Raw genomic sequence first — 21,408 nt, 5'->3', positions numbered from 1 at the left:
GATGGATGGATGGATGGATGGACATTTTATGTATAAGGTTCTACTAATCTTATATAGCTGGGAAAGTTTTAAATAAGCACAAAGCTTGGGACTCAAGAGGTTAAAACTGGTGGGGCACAGCCCCCCGTGGCCACCCCCACTTGTTGTGCCCCTGGTGACTGACAGGTGATGTTCCACAGTGAAATGACGAGCTGGAGCACTGCGCACAGACTTTTGCTGAGCTTTATGGGAGAAGTTTTCTGTTTGAAGCCACTCGGCCCGTTAGAGCCGCTGCTCTGTGCATCTCTCTGCTGGACGCCAGAAACAAGAGATTTAATTTATGCAGCACTAATAGGGACAAGGCATTTCTTATTTTGTGAATTTTTAGTTTTTAATAAGCTCCACTGTTTGTTTTAGCAGCCCGCCTAGGGTTATTGGGACTAATTTTTCTGATCCCCGCTCTTCATCGTCAGCTCAGGTGGCGCCCTGCAGTACAAATCAGCTGTGCGGTATGATCGGCCCGACCCGTGGTGAGGAGAGGTAGAGAAGTTATTTGATATGGCATCGTTTAGAGCACAATGAATCCAGAAAAACATCAGAGCCCCAGAAACTGTCGCTCCTTGATGCGCATCAGACTGGTGGTTCACTCCAGCCTGTGGGCCGGTTCACGGACTGAACCACCGGCCCTCTGACCTGCGTCTGGGCCGGTGGTGCAGTCCGTGGGCCGGTAACAGGTTCGGCTCGGTTGCGCCCGCGTCTTCTCTGTTATTCATGTAACGTAGCAACACGTTCCTGAAGTTCTGTGCAGGGCTGGGGGAGCTCGCAACTTCTGGCTGATTCGCTCGAATTAAAAGAAATAATCCTGTGTCCACACCGTGATCCGAAACATCACCAAAATTTAATGGTGTGTTACGTGTGCTAGTACGAACAAGTGCTGTAAATATCGTGACAATCCGTCCACACGTTTTTAAGTTAGAGTCCACAGACATACGCGACAGAAAACATTACCTCCTCGGCGGAGGTAATAACACCAGCAGTGTGTTTGTCACAGGAAGAGAACTCAGCGTACCATTTTAACTCTGTCCAGTGAATGTCCTCCAGCATCCGTCATGGTGCAGGAAGTCGAGACCTCTGCTACTGTCAACCCGTCTGAAGACACACGAGGGAGACTAACCGATGTCTTCAGCCCTGAACATGGTCCACTCAGACTCATGTTATTATTAGAGGACAAGTTTGTCTTTAGCTCCCCCGGCTGGATGAGCCCGTGTCCCTGGATGTGTCCCTGGACTGTTTGTGTGTTGACCACCATTGGTCTGACTGTAGCCAAGTTGGGCGGCCGTACAGGTCTCTCCTCTGCGTCAGTGGTGGGGAGGCTCTCTGCCTCCCTGAAGAAGCGCTGCAGCCGGTCGAGGTAAGGAGGCCTCTCTGGTAGAAGGTAATAATGTGTGTTGCTGACCTTCTGCCCGTCACGGACGATGGGCAGGATGCAGGGGCCTTTGCTGGAGGGATTTTTCTCCTGAGCCTGGATCACTTTGGGTGCAGTATATTTAGGATTGGAGGCGAAGCTGTGGGTGGTGGGCATGGCTTTACCTGGAGAGGTGGAGAGGTAGAGGCTGGAGGGGCTGACAGAGAAGGGTCTCTGTGGGGTGGAGCCCAGCGGACAGATGGGACTTGGAGTCCTGGAGCCCGGCTGAGACAAAGGGTCTCTGGGAGGGATCTGAGGTGGTCCGTTTAGGACTGAAAGAGAGTTTTTGGTTTCAGACGGCAGTGGCGAAACAGAAAGATCCCTTGACCAGCGAGCAGAAGCGTAGTCCCCCCTCTTTATGGGGCGAGGGGGGATAGGGACACGTGGGGGGATCTGAGGTTTGTCCTCGCTGGTGGAGAAGGAACTCTGCTGCTCCTCTGCGCTCTGAACCGTCTGAGGTCTTGTTGGAACGTTGAGCCTCCTCATGCACTCTTGCTGCAGTTCTTGGAAGATTTCCACAGACTGGGAGAAAGAAGCTGACGTGTCCTGATTCTGCTTGTTGGGAACAAACAGGTTGTCCTCAACAGCTGGCCTGTCCGAGCCCGCGGTGATGAAGGCTCCGCCCCCCATCGTGTGTCCTGAGGAGAGAGCTCCATCGACATCACAAACAGCCCTCTTCTCCTCTTCCAGCGGCTGCTCTGAGCTGTTGATGGAGCTCACCTTAGAAGGAAACAGACAGTCAGAGAGTCGTATTTTAGATTGAGGTGATTGATCCACAGTCTGCGTTTGGGTTAGCATACCTCCATGTCGTCTTCGTCCTGGGCCACATCGTCGTAGGCAGGGGGTGGAGGTAGTGGCCGTGCATCCCAGTCCATTACAGGGGTTGGGTGAAGGGGTCGGGGCAGCGCTGCAGACGGGCTCTGAGGCGGGGTCTTGTCCAGGAGATTATTTGCTTCCTGAGCTAGCCTAGCCAGCAGAGGAAGCTGAGGGTCAAACGCAGGAGAGGGTGAGAGCGTGGACGAGGGAAATTCCTCCCCGAAGTCAATAAGAGCCGCTTCGCTGCAGGGGGCGTGGCCTGAGCCTGCAGTCCTGCCGCTCCCCTGTCTGGAACCAGGGACCCAAGCAGTGGGTTTGAGTCTGAGGCCTTTCAGTGAGCCAGTTTTTCTTAGAGATAATTTCCTGAGTGCTGCAGAGGTCACATCTTCATCTTCACTTACTGGATCGTAACAATGTTCTGCTGATAAAACAAAACACATTAAATGTCCCAAAAGGTTTTAAAGGGATCCATGATTAGTTGTAACATCAGACTTTATATGATAAACATTTATTTTAACTGTAAAATAAAGACTGTAAAAATACTGTAGGCTGTTTAGTTTTGATGATTTTTAAAAATATATTTTAACACGGACGGAGCCAATTCAATTACATGCAAAGCATTCTGGGTAAACGATGATGTGGATAGGTCCTCAGTGTGAGCGAGCTATATCCACCCTGAAGGTTAATCTTGGACAATATTTGACGATCGACTCTTTTAAATGAAACCAGAGAGCGTTGACAGAGAGAAGGTAGAAATGACTCAGCCTGTAACTGAAAAAATGTATGGAGGACAACAGAGCTGCTTCATGAAGACCTCCTCTCTGTCATGTGGATGGAGGACCTCAGTGATGAGAGGAGAATGTGTAGCGCTGAGCTAATACATATATATGGTGATAGCGTCGGGGCTAATGCTAAAGCTAATAGGCTAAGCTGAGGTTCTTTTTCCATGAAGCAGCTCTGTTGTCCTCCATCCATATTTTCAGTTCCAGGCTGAATCATTTCTACCTTCTCCTCTCTGTCAACGCTCTCTGGTTTCATTTAAAAGAGTCGATCATCAGATATTGTCCAAGATTAACCTTCAGGGTGGATATAGCTCACTCACACTGAGGACCTATCCACTTACACTTTGCGTGTAAATAAAATGGCTCTGTCCATGTTAAAATATAATTTAAAACATTTACTAAACTAAACAGCGTACAGTATTTTTACAAACTTTATTTTACATTTAAAATATATGTTTATCAAATAAAGTCTAATGTTGCAACTAATCATGGATCCCTTTAAGAATAAAGACATCATGATGCCTTAAACACCACAAAGACAAGTCAAACACGGATCCACAAACAACAAGCGAAAAGATGAGTCGTATACAGCAGGTTACAGAAGTATCGTATCTGTAGAAACTGCTGGGTGCTGCTGATTCTACAAAGCCAAGGTTGTAACGCTAAAAAAGTACTTCTGCAGCAAACCGTAGAGCAGAGACACTGCACAAATGTTCAGTGAGGTGGTGAAATGTAACAACCTGTTAAGAAAAACAAAGTACGAGCAGAGGCACTGCAAAGGAGAGGTGAAGAAATGAAAGATGTACCTTTCAGGAGTGGAGCTAAGAGTGAACAGAGAGGGCAGGAACAGGAAGTAAAACCAGCCTTACCCTTCAATAAGACTGCTGGCTGAGGGGGGCGAGGAGGGGGCTCCTCTGCAAAAAATAAAAACAGACACCGGAGCAGGAGGGAAGGAAACAGCAGCGGCAAAGACAGAAAGTTAAGAAGCAACAGGTCAGAGTGAGTTCAGAAGATTCCTGAAGCAAAGAGAAGCTGAATCACTCTCAGGGTTGTATCACTTGAAGCTTCTTTTTATTATAAATCTGAAGCTACAGCTGAGATTTCTGCACAGAACAGCAACTTTAACTCACTTTTAGTTCGTCCTGGAAGCTGCATGGGCCGAGGAGCACCGTGTTCAAAAGCCAAAACATCAGGAGGGTCCATGGGATTCCCCAGATATAAGCTGCAGGGGCAGAGAGACTTCAGTAAGAAATGTAATTTAACAGCTCACCTGCGCCATCTGCTGGCAGGTACTGATAAGTCCTCTGATTCTCACCACTGTAGTTATTACATCTCATCTGTGGTTTAAATACAAATTGTTCTAAGTTTAAAAGTTGTTGTTTACTCATCGATCCGGTCTGGGAAGCCCCAGCAGCGTTGGGGGTTTGTGTCTCCATGACCCGTGTGAATGAAGCTGTTTTTCAGAGGCCTGCTGATGTCGTGCGCCGACAGCCCAGCCACAGACGTCACCACGTTCCTGGGGAACTGTCCCACCTTCAGGGTCCGTTTGTTCTGACCTCGCCACCAGTAGTTCTCGGCCCTGAAACCCACGGAGGAGCCGATGATAACGTTAGGTGGATGGTGATAACCACCTGCTGAACAGACGAGCTGGAGCCACAGATTTATGATCTGAAACAAGGTTTACTGTTGGCTTCAGGAAACAATCAGAGCTCCACTGGTCTGAGCTTCATGGCACAACAGAAGAAACAAGTTTAACCTGTTTGACCTCCATTCTAAATGGAACATCTTGAAAAAAAACAAGCACCCCTCTGCACCTGACATTAATGAGACTTGTCAGGATTGAAGCAGAGGTGAATAAATCAGGCTAATCAACCAAACACACTGAAAAAAAGAGGATTAAACTATTTTCTGGGTTTTACAAGCAGAATACTGTATTGCATTGTACCGAGATGAACAGTGTTACTAACTCCATTAACTAGTTTTTATTGTTTATTTGTTTTTTAGTTTCATGTCTGATGTTTTCATTAAAGTTTAAACAGTTGCAACATGTCTTTGTACTTAGTGATCTATAAGACTACATTCACACTGCAGATCAATCTGTGTACGCTTCATTCTTTGTTTTTTATTCTTTTCAAAATAAAAAAACAACTGTTTTTTAGTGTATTTCATTTTCAAAACCTAAATGTAAAAATATAAAGTCAAACTAATAAAAAATCCACAGTGTTGGATTTTAGCTTCACTTACCTGAACCCTAAACAAAAATATGATTATTGTTTTAATATGAAGTGATACTGGAAATGAAGGAAGTGGTTAAAGAGTTTATAGTGACTGGAAGACGTCTATAAAACAGAAACCATTCCTAAAGATTTTAACAGCTGCACTCAAATCTTATTCTGCATAACTTTAAACATTAAAGCAATTTTTGTTCACAGTCTGATCAACCTCCTCAAAATAACACTCAGTGAAAACGTAACGCTGCAGGAGTTCAGGCTGTGATGATTTCTGGTTTTGCCAGAAAGTAAGAAATGGTGCTCTAACAAAATATAAAGATCATCTTAGCTTTAACTATTTAAAAAAGTAGCACTTTTCAATTTTACTACTGTTTTTCAAATTTAGTTAAAAACTAAAAAACTGAAAAGAAAAAAAAACTAATTATTCGTTTTTCTTGTTTTATTTGACATAAAAAAGTCTTAATGCTCAATTATGATTTTTTTTGGCGTGAACGTTTACATTATATTTTAAATGCAACCTTCATCAGCTCCAGTGTGAGCTCTACGCAGCCCTGATGTGACCTGCACGATGTCACACTCAGCTGTTTGTTTACAGTTAGCTAAACATGCTACTTGTTAGCGTGTTGATTCTGACATGTTTGTTTAGTTCAGTGTTTATATCTGAAGCTGCCTCTGACCAGATGCTCCGGTGCAGCATTTTATTTTTGGAACAAAGCAACAAACTGGAAGTAAAGTATCAAACTTTAGGATTGATACGGTCCAGCAACGTTATTATCATATGTTTCTGTGGATTCTCAGTCATCTAGGACATGGAAAAATAAAAAAAACAAAGACAAAGTAACTGGACTTCTGTTCTGCAGCTGAAGACGTGTGGAGTTACAAGACCTAAACTCAAGGTTAGTATCATTATTACTCCCACAGCACTGATGTAAAAAGCCAGATAAAATGCGACACGAGCGTTCAGACTGTCAGGAAAACGTCAAACATGGATCACATTTGCCTGCAGTGTAAATGTAGCCTGATTCTTGCAGTTGTCCAGCATCCTGTCTTTAATATTCAGTCACGACTTCACCCACCTGCCCTCTATGATGGTGATGACATCATTCATTTGGATGTGCAGTTTGTCCGGCTCGGTAAAGTCTTGTAGAGCACACATGTCTGTGGGCATGGACTAAACAGACAAACAAGATAATAAATAATACGTTTAATAGAGGAAAAGAAACCTCTGCATGCAGGAGCGATGTTTCTATAAACCACTAGATGGAGGCAGTAGCTCATTTAAACTCAAGTGTCCATGTTCATTATGAGACATTCAAACAGCTCCATCTGCAGTTGTGGTGAATAAATGACTCACCTCCATAAGAAACTCACGCAGGGCAACAAACGTGGGTCTGTCTCCAGGTTTCTGAGCCCAGCACTGCAGCATCACGTTATAGATATCCTGTGGACAGTCCTCTGGCTTCAGCAGCCGTTCACACTCTTTATCAACTTTATGGAGAATCTGGGTTTCATTGAAAAGAGAAGAAGATGAGGTCAACAGGACTTCTCTAAACGTGTGTGTTTCCTGGTCGCGTGCTGACCTGACTCCCATTCAGGCCCAGCCACGGCTCCTGACCGTGCGTGAACATCTCCCACAGAGTGACTCCAAACATCCAGGTGTCTGTAGCGTGAGAAAACGTTCTCGTCTTCAGACTCTCTGGAGCGCACCTGCAACACGACACGAAGCAGATTACAGGAAGACGTTCTCTGCCGCTTAGAGACATGAAAACATTAACATAGACTCTGTAAACACCTGTCAGCTCCAATATGTTCAACCTTCTTTATAAATTCAAGCGTTAATCAATAAAACACTAAATCTACTCCTGTATGTGTTTGATTGTCCATCACCCACCATGCAAAGGGCACCTTTCGATGCTCCTGCATGACATAATGGTCATCGTTGTTGGGCAGCGCCCTCATCAGGCCGAAGTCCCCAATCTTTACTTTATATTTAGAGGCCAGCAGGATGTTCCTGAACAGAAGAAAACAGTGTGGTTGAAGAAATAACACTGGACTCTTTAGTAGGGTATCTGCAGGTTTTAACAAGTCAAATTTAAGACTTTTTAAGACCTTTCCAATACACTTTGAAATTTAAGACTGACAAAACTAAATTTAGGCGATGGTTGTGGAATCGTGCTGGACAACAGACAAAAATACATCTACTGAATACTTGGGCCTAATTGTGTCTGTATCTCCAGTTTTATCTTTATACACAAACACCATGCAACTATCTATAAATTTATCATTTATCCTGCATCATCAAGATCAACAACATTCTGAAGAAAGAGAGTTTTATAAACAACTTTTCTGTAGTTACTAAAAAGTAATTTAAAGGGGAAATATCATGTAAAATCAACTTTTTTGAGTTTTATATCAAGTTATAATGTTTATACTCTCATTAAAAACATGTCCAAAGCCTTGCCTTGACTCATTCATACATGTTTGATAAATCCTGCAGCGTTTTTAGGAAGCCATGCTGAGGAGCAAAACAACAGGTGGTGACCAGAAACACCCCTGGGACGTGTCTTTAAGCTGAACTTCCTCATTGCGGAGCAACCCCCCACCCACACACACCCTCGCCCATGACTCCTGCAGGCTCTCGGGTGAAAGTGAAACTTAACTGTGCTGAGCTCTCAACATTAGTTCTCACTCAGTGAAGCTCTTTTCAGATTAAAAAATACCTTTGAGGAAATGTATTTTCAGATGCCAAGTAAACTGTATCATGGCAGCCCCCCCTCCCCTGAGAGCGACACCCTCCCTCCGCACCAAAATGGGCGAGACAAAAGCGGAAGGTGGTTCTTAAAGAGACAGAGGCCAATTTCAATGCGTTTAGAAGAGGAAGTGATGAGAAGATAAGTTTATTTTCTATTTATACATAAAAACAGCATTTTAATAACAGATAAAGGTGACATATATACTTTATTATGGTATAGTATTTAAATATATGCCTGAGAAACACATAATATTGCCCCTTTAAGTGTTTACAGAAAGTTCTTTGCAAAGTATAAGTTATTTTTTATATAATTTATCAATTTGACTGATTTCATTTAAAGGTATTACAGTTCATGAAGTCATTCAAACTATTTATTTTCATATTTGATAATTTAATTATATTTATCACAGTACAGTTTAGTTCTAAATATAATAAAAGTTTAGCACATTCAAACAGACAAAACACATTAATATTGCTAAAACATTTTGTAGGATTAACTTGTACAAATATGATAAACTACAACCAGCTGGAACTGACCCACAAAGACAACTTTGTGAGTTTAAGGAAAATTACATTTAAACAAAGACTTGTCTTCGCTGTAATCTGAGATCTTCAAATATTCATCTTTTAGCTTTAATATTGTTAAATAAGAAGAACTACAGCAGCTGGAGTTTGGTCACAAGTTGTACATGTAAGTTAACCATGATGCATGAACATACAGTATTAATGTTTATCACAAGTTAGACTTCAGATACAAAACTCCAGGCAGGTCGGGGCTCTGCTCGTGGGGAGGGGTTGGGGGTAAGGGTGTACCAGTTCAGGTATCACCCCGGTTGAAGTGGACTGCTTAAATGTTTAATAATTTTTTACATAACTTCACCTTTACAGGGCGGCGGGCGGTTCTGTCAGTGTAGCGGGTCGAGGTGTTAGAGAAATGCTGTTTCCTCCTGCAGTCTGTCTCTCTGCTCACAGACTGCAGGAGCCGCCCTGCTCTGCTCTGATTGGCTAAAACTGTGACTCTGGCTCTCTTTATTTGTTTGAAAGCAGCGTCAGTTTATCCATCACAACGAAACAATTTTTTTCTTCTCACTTTTAGGAAATCCACAGCGGAGACAAAGAATCTAAATCCAGCCTGCAAAACTTGAGATCTTTGAGTAACATACTCAAGACAAAATACACATTATTCATGAATTCCCTACTGTTGAAGACCCTTAACTTTAACTACATAAATATAAGACTTCAAGACTTTTTAAGGACCTGGAGACACCTTGTTTTGCTTTATGATGAGTGTATTCCACAGGGTTCCCCCACCTTGGTCAATATCAAATTCAAGGACCTTTCAAGGACTTTCCAGTACCAAATTTATTTCCTTTCCAGCATCCTTAAAATCCTTCAAAATGTTTCTAAAACTTTACAGCACCTTACACATTTTGTTCTGGTTCTGCTCATTTTCATTTTGTTGTAGTAATTTTAGCTGCTTTTTGCTAATTTAGCTTTTCTCTGATATTTCAGTAAAAATTCTGCTTCTTTCTGCTTTTTTCACTTTCTTATGCTTTTTTATGTTACTTTGTGCTATTTCTGCTTCTTACAGTTGCTTTCTGCTATATTCAGCTATTTGCTGCACTTTTAGCTAATGTTTAGCTGGTATTAGCTAAAGTTAGGTTTTTGTAATATTTTGTATATTTTTTGTAATTATTACAAAATTCTGCTAAATTAAGCAAATTTGTGCTTCTTATACATCCTTTTGCTAATTAAAATGTTTCCAGCGAGGTTTGGGGGATGTGAACATGTCCAGACCCTCGATGAGGACAGGAGGAGCTGTGGTGCTCTCACCTGGGCTCAGAAAGAAGACCCGCCCTTCTCTGCTCTGATTGGATAAAACTATAACTATGGCTCACGTTAGTTGTTGAAAGCCATGCCAGTTTACCGTAATCCTGAGTTATCCACTGCAACGAGTGTAAGGTTTTTATTTTATTATTGTTTAAATTTTTTTTTCAGATGATGAAAATCAGTCGTGTGAAAAGAGAACTTCAATCCCCATCAAAAATTCAAGGACTTTCAAGGACAAGTGTAATTTTTGGATGTTTTCACAAACTTTCCAGGGCCTTGAAATGTTTTTTTTTTTTCAAATCCACAAACTTTCAAGGATTTCAAGGACCCGTGGGAACCCTGATTCCAATAAACTCAACCTGTATCTGATAAACAGCTTAAAGAAGTTGTTGCAGAATCAGACCTTTTATGACTCTTCCTGTTTCAATGCTGACTCATTAAAAGAGAAAAAGAGCTAAAAACAAAAGTTCGCACCAGTAAACAGCTCTACCTTGCTGCCAGGTCTCTGTGGATGAACCTCCTCTGCTCCAGGTACGCCATGCCGCTAGCTATCTGCACGGCGTACTGACACAGAGTGTGAATCAGAACCGGACCCTGTGGGTGAGCACACCGCAGACGATCCAGCAGAGAACCCAGAGGAGCCAGCTCGGTCACCTGAGAGAAAACGAGACAGAGCGGGTGACAAGACGACGACAACAGGACATGACAGGAGTTTTCCTGCAGTAAACACTCATTAGGGGTGTGGGTGTGTGTGTGTGTACTACCATCTTCATCGGGTGTGTGAGCACAACACCATACAGGTGAATGAGGTTCTGGTGGTCCAGGGAGTGCATGGCGTTGACCTCACAGATGAAGTCCTCCAGAGCGTCAGGCTGGCTCAGAACATCCGTTTTCAGACACTTCACGGCCACGTTCAGCTGAGACGAGAACCGTTTCCAGAAGCAAATAAATTTCCTTGAAAGCTTTTTTATTTTTTATTTATTCAGTAAATCTCTCCTCCTCACCTTCCCTGCAGGGGTCAGCCACTCTCCTCTCTTCACCACGCCGAAGGAGCCGTCTCCCAGCTTCTCAAACAGTGTCAGGTCCTTCTCGGGGATCAGGCAGGTCAGGGTCTGCTGCTGCCCGTCCAGGGGGGAGCCCCCAGTGGACTGCATGGACAGGGTCCCCTCACCCAGACAGAGGGGAGGTGTGAGGGACAGTTTACGGAAGGAGGACGTTGGTTGGCCCTGCTGAGGCAGATCTCCATCTGGACGCTTCCCGCTGAACACCTGCAGAGAAACACAAACAGATAAATAAAGTGTTTGTAGCCTGACTCTACATCATCCTGCAGCTCAACAGTACGGCTCAGAAACCACAAAACAGATCTATTTCCTCACAATACGCACAAACACACACTGTTCTGTGCTCTGGTTTACTGGAGACAGTGTTTGACCTAAGACCAGACTCTGACCAGGACACCGTTGAAAAATATTTTTTTTTAATCCTAGTAAAATGAAGGTTTAAAAAGAAAAACAGACTCAGTTTTTACTGAACTGCTAAATGTAAAGTCTCTGTGTAAAAAGTGTGTTATAAATCAACTAAAAACACACACTGCCCCCCTCAGAACTACAGTATGATGATGTACATTTAAAGAGAACACATGATGCTTTTAAATCTTCTATTTCACATTTAAATCCTGCAGTTCGGCTCAATAGAAAGTGGAACTGCAATGGTTTGGACTGAAATCCTCCCTTTTTTTAACTCCACAAGCCCCGCCCCTTTTCTGGGGTGTGTCTCATTTTGAGTCTGTCTCTTTAAATCTAAACCAGGGGTCCCCAATCTTTTTTGCGCCACGGACCGGTTCATTGTCAGACATATTTTCATGGACCGGCAGGTATGACAGATGAATACAGCAAAATAAAATGACAGCCTACGACCAACACAAGAACTAGTATTTTGTAAATATAATAATAAACATCAATCCACTCACTTTGTACTTGAATGTAACCTTATTAGCAGCATCTTCCTGACATGTGCCATCGACTTTTCCCCTTTTCCTTTGTAAAGAAACTTTCCAAAGACGTCTGTTTTCACCAAGATAAGCGTCTTGATGCGTCAAGAGTGAGTTATAGACGGACGTAACATAGAGAATCCGCTCGTTTTTCAAAATAAAACATTGTTCAGACTCGAATGATAAATACAACAGAAAAAAGGTAAGTTATTTATTCTTTCTGTGCGGCCCCGTACCAAACGACCCATGGCCCGGGGGTTGGGGACTGCTGATCTAAACAAGGCCAGGGCTCAGGACTAACTTTTTGCATGGGTTGCACCGGTGCGCCTAACATTTTTTCTTAGGCGCAGAAGCAAAAAAGTTAGGTGCACCCAAATTTTCAACCACATCACATTTAACATCAGAGTTTTACAGGTTATTTTTTTTTAAATCACTGTTCATTAAGGCAACATTAACTCGAAAATAATTAGTTAACAATCTAGTAAACATGAAGTTCTTTATTTGAACCAGAATAAGTGCAAATGATTAAGGGCTGAACATCGTATAAACATATTAAACATTTCATGGTTAAAATTGTTTTTAGAAACATGCCCCTCAGATGGACAACTATGGATCTTTGGTCTTGGATCAACCAGAATGATGAACAGAGACTAATGATTAATAACAGAAATATTACTGATATTTATTAAAAGGTTGTGCACATTTTTTTTAAATAATAACACATAAAGTCTGCAATTTCACCATAAGTTGAATCTTATTATCTTATATTATTTCACTTAAATATCTAATATGTCTAGTTTTATCCTCCTGAGACCCAGAAGAAACTATTTCAGATACTTGGAATGTAACTGTGGTGAAGTCGATTAAGTGTAAAAGTGGCCTGCCATACTCGTGAGCTTCCTCGTCCTGCTGAAATGATCTGCTGCGCTCAGACCCCGACTGTTAAATTAACAAGATGGATGAGTGAGAAACCGTCCACATCTTGTTTTCATCTCCGGTTAACAAGAAAGAACTGGTTTTCAGACTCCGGTCTGGGTTAAACAAAAAAAAAAAAAAACTTCGGTTGTTGCGCGCGCGCGTGTGTGTGTGTATGTGTGTGTGTGTACAGATTTTTGCTTCATGGTGGGTACAGTTATTGACCATTTCCCTGGCACACACAGCCTGGTGAGGTCAGGGTTTGGGTCAGGTGTGTAGCCTACCTGGGAGGTTATGGTTGGCTATAGGGACAGGGAAATGAATGGAAGCCAATGCAAAGTCCCCATGAGGATAGAACAACAAATGTGTGTGCACGGGAGATGTGGAGCGGAGCTGCGAGCAGAGCGCTGTGCTATTAAGAGAGATGAGACTGTCGGCGGGCGACCATTGATACTGCTGGATTGTTTTTTAAGAACATAGAAACTTTTAGTTTCAGCGGGCGACCGCTCCTCCTCCCCCTCGGTCGCACCAGTGCGACCAGACATATATTTTAGTCGCACTCTAGAGCACTGGAGGCGCTTCACACCCCGCCAATAGAATTCTACAGGTTCAGCAGGTGCAACACCTCTGATCCATCCAGAGGTCAGAATTGTTTTTTTATATATATATTTCTGAAGCATGGACAGTGAAGTGAACACAGTGTAAAGGTGTTTGCATTAAGTGCTATAAGAGTCATTTGAAGACACAATCCTCATCAGCGTGGCCTGTTTGGATTAACTTCCAAATGTAAAACATCTCACATTGGTTCTTCCAAGCACTATTATTTCAAGTTTTGCACCTCATTACGGTCATTTGGGCAAAAATATGAAGAGGGACCTGCTGGTTAAAAAATAAAACATTAAAACATTAAACTGATGTTAGATGATATAGAAGTTTCTATGAAACATTGGCTACTGCAGCTGTTTGAAGGTTAGAATTCACTCTGGGTTTAACTCAGGTCCTCGAGGGCCGCTATCCTGCATGTTGTCCTTGTTTCTTTGCTTCAACACACCTGATTCAGTGCTTCAATTCACTCCTTAAATTCTGTAGAAGCCTGTTGATCATCCATGCATGCAAATCAGGTGTGTTTGAGCAGGAAAACAAGAAAACATGCAGGACAGCGGCTCTCGAGGACAGGAGTTCGACCTGTGGACTAGCCACTAGCTTCTCATCCTCCAAACTGCATCTTCTTCAGGTAAGATCACTACTATTTATAGTTTTCACAGCTGCACCTTTCCTTTCAGTACGCTTCCTGCACACATTCCTCAACCTGATGTTCAATAAAATCATCTTTATCTCAACGTTGTTCGCCTCTGTTCTGCAGATTTAAACACACTGAGAGAAGCAGGGATTAAACAACTGGATGGGATGAAGGATTAGCTGGAGGCTAACACACTCCAGTCCTCCATGAGTACCTGCGACAACTTTAAATCTGCTGAATGAATGAGTCAAAACACAAAAACTGAAGGAAACAGATATTTAAAGAAGCAGCAGAGGACTGAGCTCAGACTGTGTGGAAATAAACCTCACACTGTGTAAAAAAAACATCTATTTACATGCTGTGAATAAAATGAGTCACTAAAACTGGAATCTACAGAACAATATGACCTGTGTGACTTTGTTAGCTCATCATCATCATCATCACCACCACCTGAATAAACCCAGAAGTGATGAAGAGTGAAAACAGTCTGTGACACATAGGTTTATAAATGTTATAAAAACATTAGCTGAGGTGTTACATTCATGCTGAGGCAGACATGATGTCACACCACTGACCAACACACACACACACACACACACACACACGCACACCCAGATTTTATTTTGAGAAGTTAAACTATAAAAACAAGGTCTGTGTTGAAGCAGAGACACTGAAACACTCAGACCTGCCTCCTCCTCACAAACTGAAGCCTCACAGTTAATATTTGGACAATAATAAAGAAATGTCTCACTTTGCTCATCCAGGACTTCCGCTTGGCTTTCCTCCGTTTCACAGCCTCCCATAACCGTCTCTGCCCTGATTCAAGGACAAACAAAACAAACAGTAAAATAACGACACACAAACCAGTCGGAACAGATTCTTTTTTAGTTTGACAGTTTTCATTCTTAATCTTTGATGAAAAATGAAGGTTTCAAAGTTTAATTTGAGTCTGTTACCTCTTTTTCATATCTATTGTGTAACTCTATTGGGTGTTTTATTTGTTTTTTATTGTTTTTATTGTATTTTTTGTCGTGTTTTTGTTGTGGTTTGCACTATAAGGATTGATGTTTAATTTCGTTGTACTCCAGTATAATGACAATAAATCCTATTTATCTAAAGTCTATCTATCTGTAGATCTGTTCATCAGGGTGAGCATCCTCCTGCTGGAGTTTTTGTGGACGAGCCTGTTTTAACGGAGCTCAGACCTCCAGAGGCTGGGATCATCTTTCCTAACCCAGATATAAACATGTGGAGAGTTCCTTGGATTACTATTGGATTCACTTGGATTACTCGCAAGTGGATGTTTTGTTTCACTAATCGTGCTTTTAAAAAGCAAAGGTTGAGACCTTAAGGGTTTAATATGAACGCACCACATTTTAATTCAGTAGTTTTTAAGAATTGTAATAACCACCGCACGCGAAGCGGGGGTCATATTGTTTTTGTACCGTTTATTTATTTTTTTCCCCCAAGATTTTTGGTCTCGCATGGAAACAGCTGCCCCTAGCACAGTGGTTCCCAAACTTTTTATCTTCCGACCCACAAAATATCCATGGCAAACACTTGTGACCCCAAATATTACTGGTCTGAGTACATGAACTTTGTTAATAACCCTAAAAACACAGGCTTTTTGACAATCTAAACAGCTTATACATAAATATAAATACTTATTTATACTTATTTTGTGTTTTTGTAATAGTTATAGGGAAAATATTACATCAGCAATTATTTTATTACCCTTTAAATTGATTTCTGGAGATTATCCAAGGTGCTTCATGACCCATAATTGGGTCCCAAGCCCAACTTTGGGAACCAAAGTGCAGTGGTTCCCAAACTTTTCAGCTTTTGACCCACAAAATAACAGTAGCAGAGACCTGTGCCCCCATCTATTTTTGGATGATAAACATTTGTATCAGGTCAACAAAACATGGGCATAGTAGCAATATTTTTATACTACATTTATCCATTTTAAGTACACTAACCTCACTCCTTTGTAACAACTAAGGCAAAAATGTAATTATTTCAAAAAATCTTTTCAGGACCCCACCTTGATGTTTCAGGACCCCACTTTGGGTCCCGACCCCAACTTTGGGAAACACTGCCCTAGCAGCATATGTAGATGTGTCCGACCTACACTGCACCAGCCAAGATTTTACGATAGGCCCCATATTTGAGGAGGGGGCTCCACCTGAAAAGGGGGTGTCTGGACATGCAAAAATGTTTATAACTCAAAAACTATTCAACATGGGAGCTTCAGATTTTATTTATTTATTTATTTTATTATTATTATTTTGGTTGTTTAGTTTTGACGAGGGGCTATCCTTTGGGCCCACCACTGCATTCCTACAAAACTAAGAACTTTTGAGTTCTGGTGCGGTGGATGTGCTGGGTCATGTATACCACCTGCTTTGTGGTATCTGGTTTTAAATTAGTTTTTTTAATGTTTTATCTTCTACTATAAACTGAATAGTAAATTTGGTTACATTCCTCTAGAACAGTGTTTCCCAAAGTTGGGGTCGGGACCCAAAGTGGGGTCCCGAAACATCAGGGTGGGGTCCTGAAAATATTTTATGAATTAATTACATTTTTGCCTTAGTTGTTACAAATGAGTGAGGTTAGTGTATTTAAAATGGATAGATGTAGTATAAAAAATATTTTTACTATGCCCATGTTTTGTTGAATTGATACAAATGTTTATCATCCAAAAATAGTTGGGGGCACAGGTCTCTGCTACTGATATTTTGTGGGTCAAAAGCTGAAAAGTTTGGGAACCACTGCACTTTGGTTCCCAAAGTTGGGCTTGGGACCCAATWATGGGTCATGAAGCACCTTGGATAATCTCCAGAAATCAATTTAAAGGGTAAAAAAATAATTACTGATGTAATATTTTCCCTATAATTATTACAAAAACACAAAATAAGTATTTATATTTGTGTATAAGCTGTTTAGATTGTCAAAAAGCCTGTGTTTTTAGGGTTATTAATGAAGTTCATGTACTCAGACCAGTAATATTTGGGGTCACAAGTTTTTGCATGGATATATCGTGGGTCAGAAGACAAAAAGTTTGGGAACCACTGCTCTAGAATATAGAGTTCTGCTGCCGTCCTGTTGAAGATAAACCTAACTTGATCTTCTTTCTTTCTTTGTTAATTTGTTACAAACATATTTTAGTCTGTATTTGAGTTATTCTAGTCTTTTTTTGTGCTGGGACTTGAGTTCATGCTTCCTGAGGAATTTAATTTTACTAACAAACAAACATGTTGCCTCTGACTCTCACGTAGGCCCTGTCAAAAATAAAAACAGTTTATTCACTTCTCGTTTACACGTCGATTTAATTTCCCTCTTCCATCAAAGGACACGTATATGGCCATGAAGACGGTCAAACGATACACCGTGCAGCTCTGTTCTAATGGCAACAAAATTTGAAATCCCTCACGTGCAAACATTCTGCCTCACCAGGTCGACCCATGCCGATCTTCTCCAGGTCTTCATTTTTGACGTAGTCGAAGTGCGACAGGCGCGTGACGTTGAGCTGGTCTCTGATGCGTTTGAAGTACTGCTGCAGCTGCACCTCCAGCAGCAGCTCCAGCAGCCACCCTGTTCCCTCCTCGCTCTGCATGCTGCTGCTGCCCAGTCTCTGAACAACAAACACATTATTTAATCCATCAGCACTGATCCTGAAACCTTCACAAAGCTTGTGACAAATCCCTCAAACTAACCGGTGATAAAGTCTCTGCAAACAAACCAAGCTTTCTTTTCAGTAAAAAAACAGAGGAAACTGAAGTCAGCGGCAGCTTCCTCTCTGAACATTTACAGCAGCCTGAAACACCGAGTCTACGTACACACAACCAGTCAGACTGTGTCCTAATTATACTTTATTCTGATGGACAGGATTATAAACTGTGAAAAGAATCATTCTTTAACAAATATCTCACAACCTGTGAGAGTTTCCATGTTGGAGATGACCCTCAGAGACCAACATCTGGAAATGTGACGAAGTTACAGTCAGTGAGAAATCTGTTTTTACCCACAAAACCACCTGTTTATCTGCAGGTTTCAGTTAATACATCCAGTGGCTCAGGAGATATTTTGCTGACAGACACAGACATTAGTTGTTACAGGATTACCTGCCTACAATCATTAAATGTTAAAGGAACAGAACTATTTTCTGTTTTAAACAACTATTGATGAATCTGGTTGTGTTTGTATTTGATTTATAGCTGCAGTAATAAACTGTGATGATTTCCAATCACTGTTTTCTAATATAAATATTAAGAACTGAAAACAGAAGTAATTATCTAAAGGAAACAGTAGACTGATAAAATGCTTTCAGAAAAATAAAAGTATAAACTGTGTAAACAGTTCACATGGAGCACACCCAGCTCTGCAGCTAGAATAGATCTACGATGATAAATGAAGACAATAATAAAGCTTTAAATCAACCTGACCACATCCCACAACCCAACAGTTCCCATTGTTCCTACGAACTGCTGGCTGACTGAAAGTCAACACAAATAATACACACAGACTGAAGAAGATCAGCAGAAGAAGAAAAATCAGCTGAAGTAAAGATCAGCAGAAGAAGAAAAATCAGCTGAAGTAAAGATCAGCTGAAGATTTAAAGATCAGCTGAAGAATTAAAGATCAGCTGAAGATTTAAAGATCAGCCAAAGAAGAAAAATCAGCTGAAGTAAAGATCAGCTGAAGATTTAAAGATCAGCTGAAAAAGTAAAAATCAGTTTAAGAAAAAATCAAATGAAGAAGTAAAGTTCAGATGAAGTAAAAATGAGCTGAATTAAAGACCAGCCGAAGAATTAAAGATCTGCTAAAGAAAAATCAGCTGAAGTGAAGATCAGCCGAAGAATTAAAGATCTGCTAAAGAAAAATCAGCTGAAGTANAAGATCAGCCGAAGAATTAAAGATCTGCTAAAGAAAAATCAGCTGAAGTAAAGATCAGCCGAAGAGGTAAAGATCATTTGAAAAAGTAAAGATCAGTTTGAGTAAAAATCAAATGAAGAAGTACAGTTCAGCTGAAGTGAAGACAAGCCGAAGAATTAAAGATCAGCTGAAGAAAAATCAGCTGAAGAAGAAAAAATCAGCTGAAGAAGTAAAAATCAGCTGAAGAAGTAAAAATCAGCTGAAGAATTAAAGATCAGCTGACAAAGTAAAAATCAGCTGAAAAAGTAAAGATCAGCTGAAAAAGTAAAGATCAGTTTAAGTAAAAATCAAATGAAGAAGTTCAGCCGAAGTAAAGATCAGCTGAAGAAAAAAAAATTAGCTTAAGTAAAGATTAGATGAAGAGGTAAAGATCAGCCGAAGAGGTAAAGATCAGCTGAAGAGGTAAAGATCAGTTTAAGTAAAAATCAAATGAAATAAAGTTCAGCCAAAGTAAAGATCAGCTGAAGTAATAAAAGATCAGCTGAAAAAGTAAAAATCAGCTGAAGTCATAAAGATCAGCTGAAGAAGTAAAGATCAGCCACACACAGAGAAATTCAGTCATAAAAATAACTCTTTCCCCAAACGCTCAAATCCTGCAGGCGTATCCATCAGAACATTCTCAGTGATTCATCCTGCTGGGAAAACTCCCTGCTCTGACCAAATGTTTGTATTCTGATACACGTTCATTCCACTTCACATCCAGAAAAGTGGATCAGCTCATGTCTTTTCCCTCCAACATCCAAATATGAAGCTGTGGCTTAAAGAGCCGGAGGTTTAAACTGTTGCCATATTCACAGTGTGACATGTTCACTGTCCTTCAAAATAAAAACATTTTTAAACCTTTATATCTCTGTCCAGCTCACATGACAAATATATTTGAGCAGAAATAAGGTGATAATCCTGTAAAAAGTGCCACCAGGCTACCCTGGAAGTGCCACAGCTAGCTGCTGCTAGTAAAACATTGAGTGAAACTAATGATGGTGAAAGACTTGTAAACTAACACTAATGCATAACATTTTACAGATTGAACAGTTAGCTCACCACCTTATTTACATTTTTTACATCTGAAGCAGGCAAGATATTTACTGTTCACAATTTCTACATCTGAAGCAGGCAAGATATTCATTGCTCACAACTTTTACACCAAACCTCACATCAAAAATCTGAAAAATCCCTCCATCCTATCAACCATAACATTATGACCACCTGTCTTTCTCAGTATGACCTCTTGTTTCCTCTAAACAGCTCCTACTGATACATATCTGTGGTCCAGAGACATCAGAGACGTCAGCAGCAGGGTTTGGAACTCTGTCAGGTTGAGTCAAGTCAAATATGACTTCCTGACAGAAACAGGTGAGTGAGACTTCTCTGGAAGGCGCAAAAGACGCAAATCAGCTTCCTGTTGGGCCTCTTTACACGGCCGTGTCAACTCTGAGCCTGTGAGGGTCAGAATAAAGGTAAAGAGGAGCATGGACAGAAATAAATAATTGTGCACAGAATGAGGCGCTTAGGAAAACATTATGAGTAGTTCTGTCAGTTACTGAAGTTGTTTTTACTAATCTAAGACAAACAGTGTAGGTTCAGCAGAGAGGACATCATGTTCTGGCTGTGAGCTGTGACTTGTGGCAGGAAGGCGGTGATCCAGTGGGTTTATTATTAAAAATATATTTCTAACTCTTACATGCTGGTATTTATCACCTGCTGCAGAAAGGTGCAGCAGAACAAGAACAGTTTTGTTTGTGTGTTGTATAAAACTAAAAGTTTTTAATGAAACTTTCAGAAAGGAATCCTTGAATGCACTTTTTATTAGGGGAGGGAATATTTTACTCTCTCACTATTCGATTCAATTCAGATTTTTGGGGTCACGATTAGATTCAAAATCGATTTTTTTTTTCATTCAAAACTCAATGTGAGCCAATTTGTCATGTTCTTAAAGTGCTTCATCTTAATTTTGCAAATTTCGCACACAGTGAAGCTCATTTCAAACTCAGACTCATTCAGTAAAAAAACTAAATGAGTCCAAATCTTTGTATTAAATGAAGACAGGGTCAGTTGAATCTCTCTTTCCTCCAGTTTTGTAGTTTCCTCTTTGTTTTGGTTATTTTTGCGCAAGCATACATTCCAGAACCAGCTCCATGTGATGTCAGGACGTCCCAAGTGGTTACACAATGGAGGTTGACAACCTTTGGATTTTATATATACAGTATTAGGGGTGTAAGAAAATATCGATACACTGAAATATCACGATATTTCATTACCCGATACTGTATTGATATTCTAAAGCCCTGTATCGATTTTTTTATTCAGGTTTAAAATGTCAACTTTCCTGCCAGCCGTTCATTTTCATGTTGTAGTTCAGCCTCTGACCACTAGTTGGCAGCAGTGAGCATGCCATTTGTCTCCTCTACCTCTTGAGGTAGAGGCCATTGTTAAGTGTTGGGTGACCATATTGTAAATTAATATTAAAAACTAA

General features: G+C 41.0%; 1 protein-coding gene across 10 annotated transcripts in view; it reads right to left on the bottom strand.

Moving 5' to 3' along the window:
• tnk2b (tyrosine kinase, non-receptor, 2b) overlaps positions 1-21,408 on the bottom strand; it is a 78,980-nt gene that overhangs the window by 9,039 nt on the left and 48,533 nt on the right. For 4 of the 10 annotated variants that reach the window (XM_014014098.1, XM_014014097.1, XM_014014091.1 and 1 more), the window contains 14 exons: positions 17,454-17,634; positions 14,752-14,816; positions 10,860-11,123; positions 10,620-10,772; positions 10,346-10,509; positions 7,165-7,284; positions 6,854-6,980; positions 6,628-6,774; positions 6,350-6,444; positions 4,427-4,621; positions 4,173-4,264; positions 3,849-3,956; positions 2,245-2,681; positions 1,049-2,164 (listed from right to left, as the gene is read on the bottom strand). In XM_014014098.1, the coding sequence (XP_013869552.1) occupies positions 1,049-2,164; positions 2,245-2,681; positions 3,849-3,956; positions 4,173-4,264; positions 4,427-4,621; positions 6,350-6,444; positions 6,628-6,774; positions 6,854-6,980; positions 7,165-7,284; positions 10,346-10,509; positions 10,620-10,772; positions 10,860-11,123; positions 14,752-14,816; positions 17,454-17,616 (3,246 nt within the window). In that variant the 5' untranslated portion in view covers positions 17,617-17,634. Of the gene's footprint in view, positions 1-1,048; positions 2,165-2,244; positions 2,682-3,848; positions 3,957-4,172; positions 4,265-4,426; positions 4,622-6,349; positions 6,445-6,627; positions 6,775-6,853; positions 6,981-7,164; positions 7,285-10,345; positions 10,510-10,619; positions 10,773-10,859; positions 11,124-14,751; positions 14,817-17,433; positions 17,635-21,408 lie in introns of those variants that run through there. The other 6 variants (XM_014014092.1, XM_014014094.1, XM_014014095.1 and 3 more) reach the window with 6 other exon arrangements.

This window comes from Austrofundulus limnaeus, unplaced genomic scaffold, assembly GCF_001266775.1.
Source record: "Austrofundulus limnaeus strain Quisiro unplaced genomic scaffold, Austrofundulus_limnaeus-1.0 Scaffold110, whole genome shotgun sequence".
Classification (NCBI taxonomy): Eukaryota; Metazoa; Chordata; class Actinopteri; order Cyprinodontiformes; family Rivulidae; genus Austrofundulus; species Austrofundulus limnaeus.
This window is presented reverse-complemented; position numbering and strand designations above follow the sequence as displayed.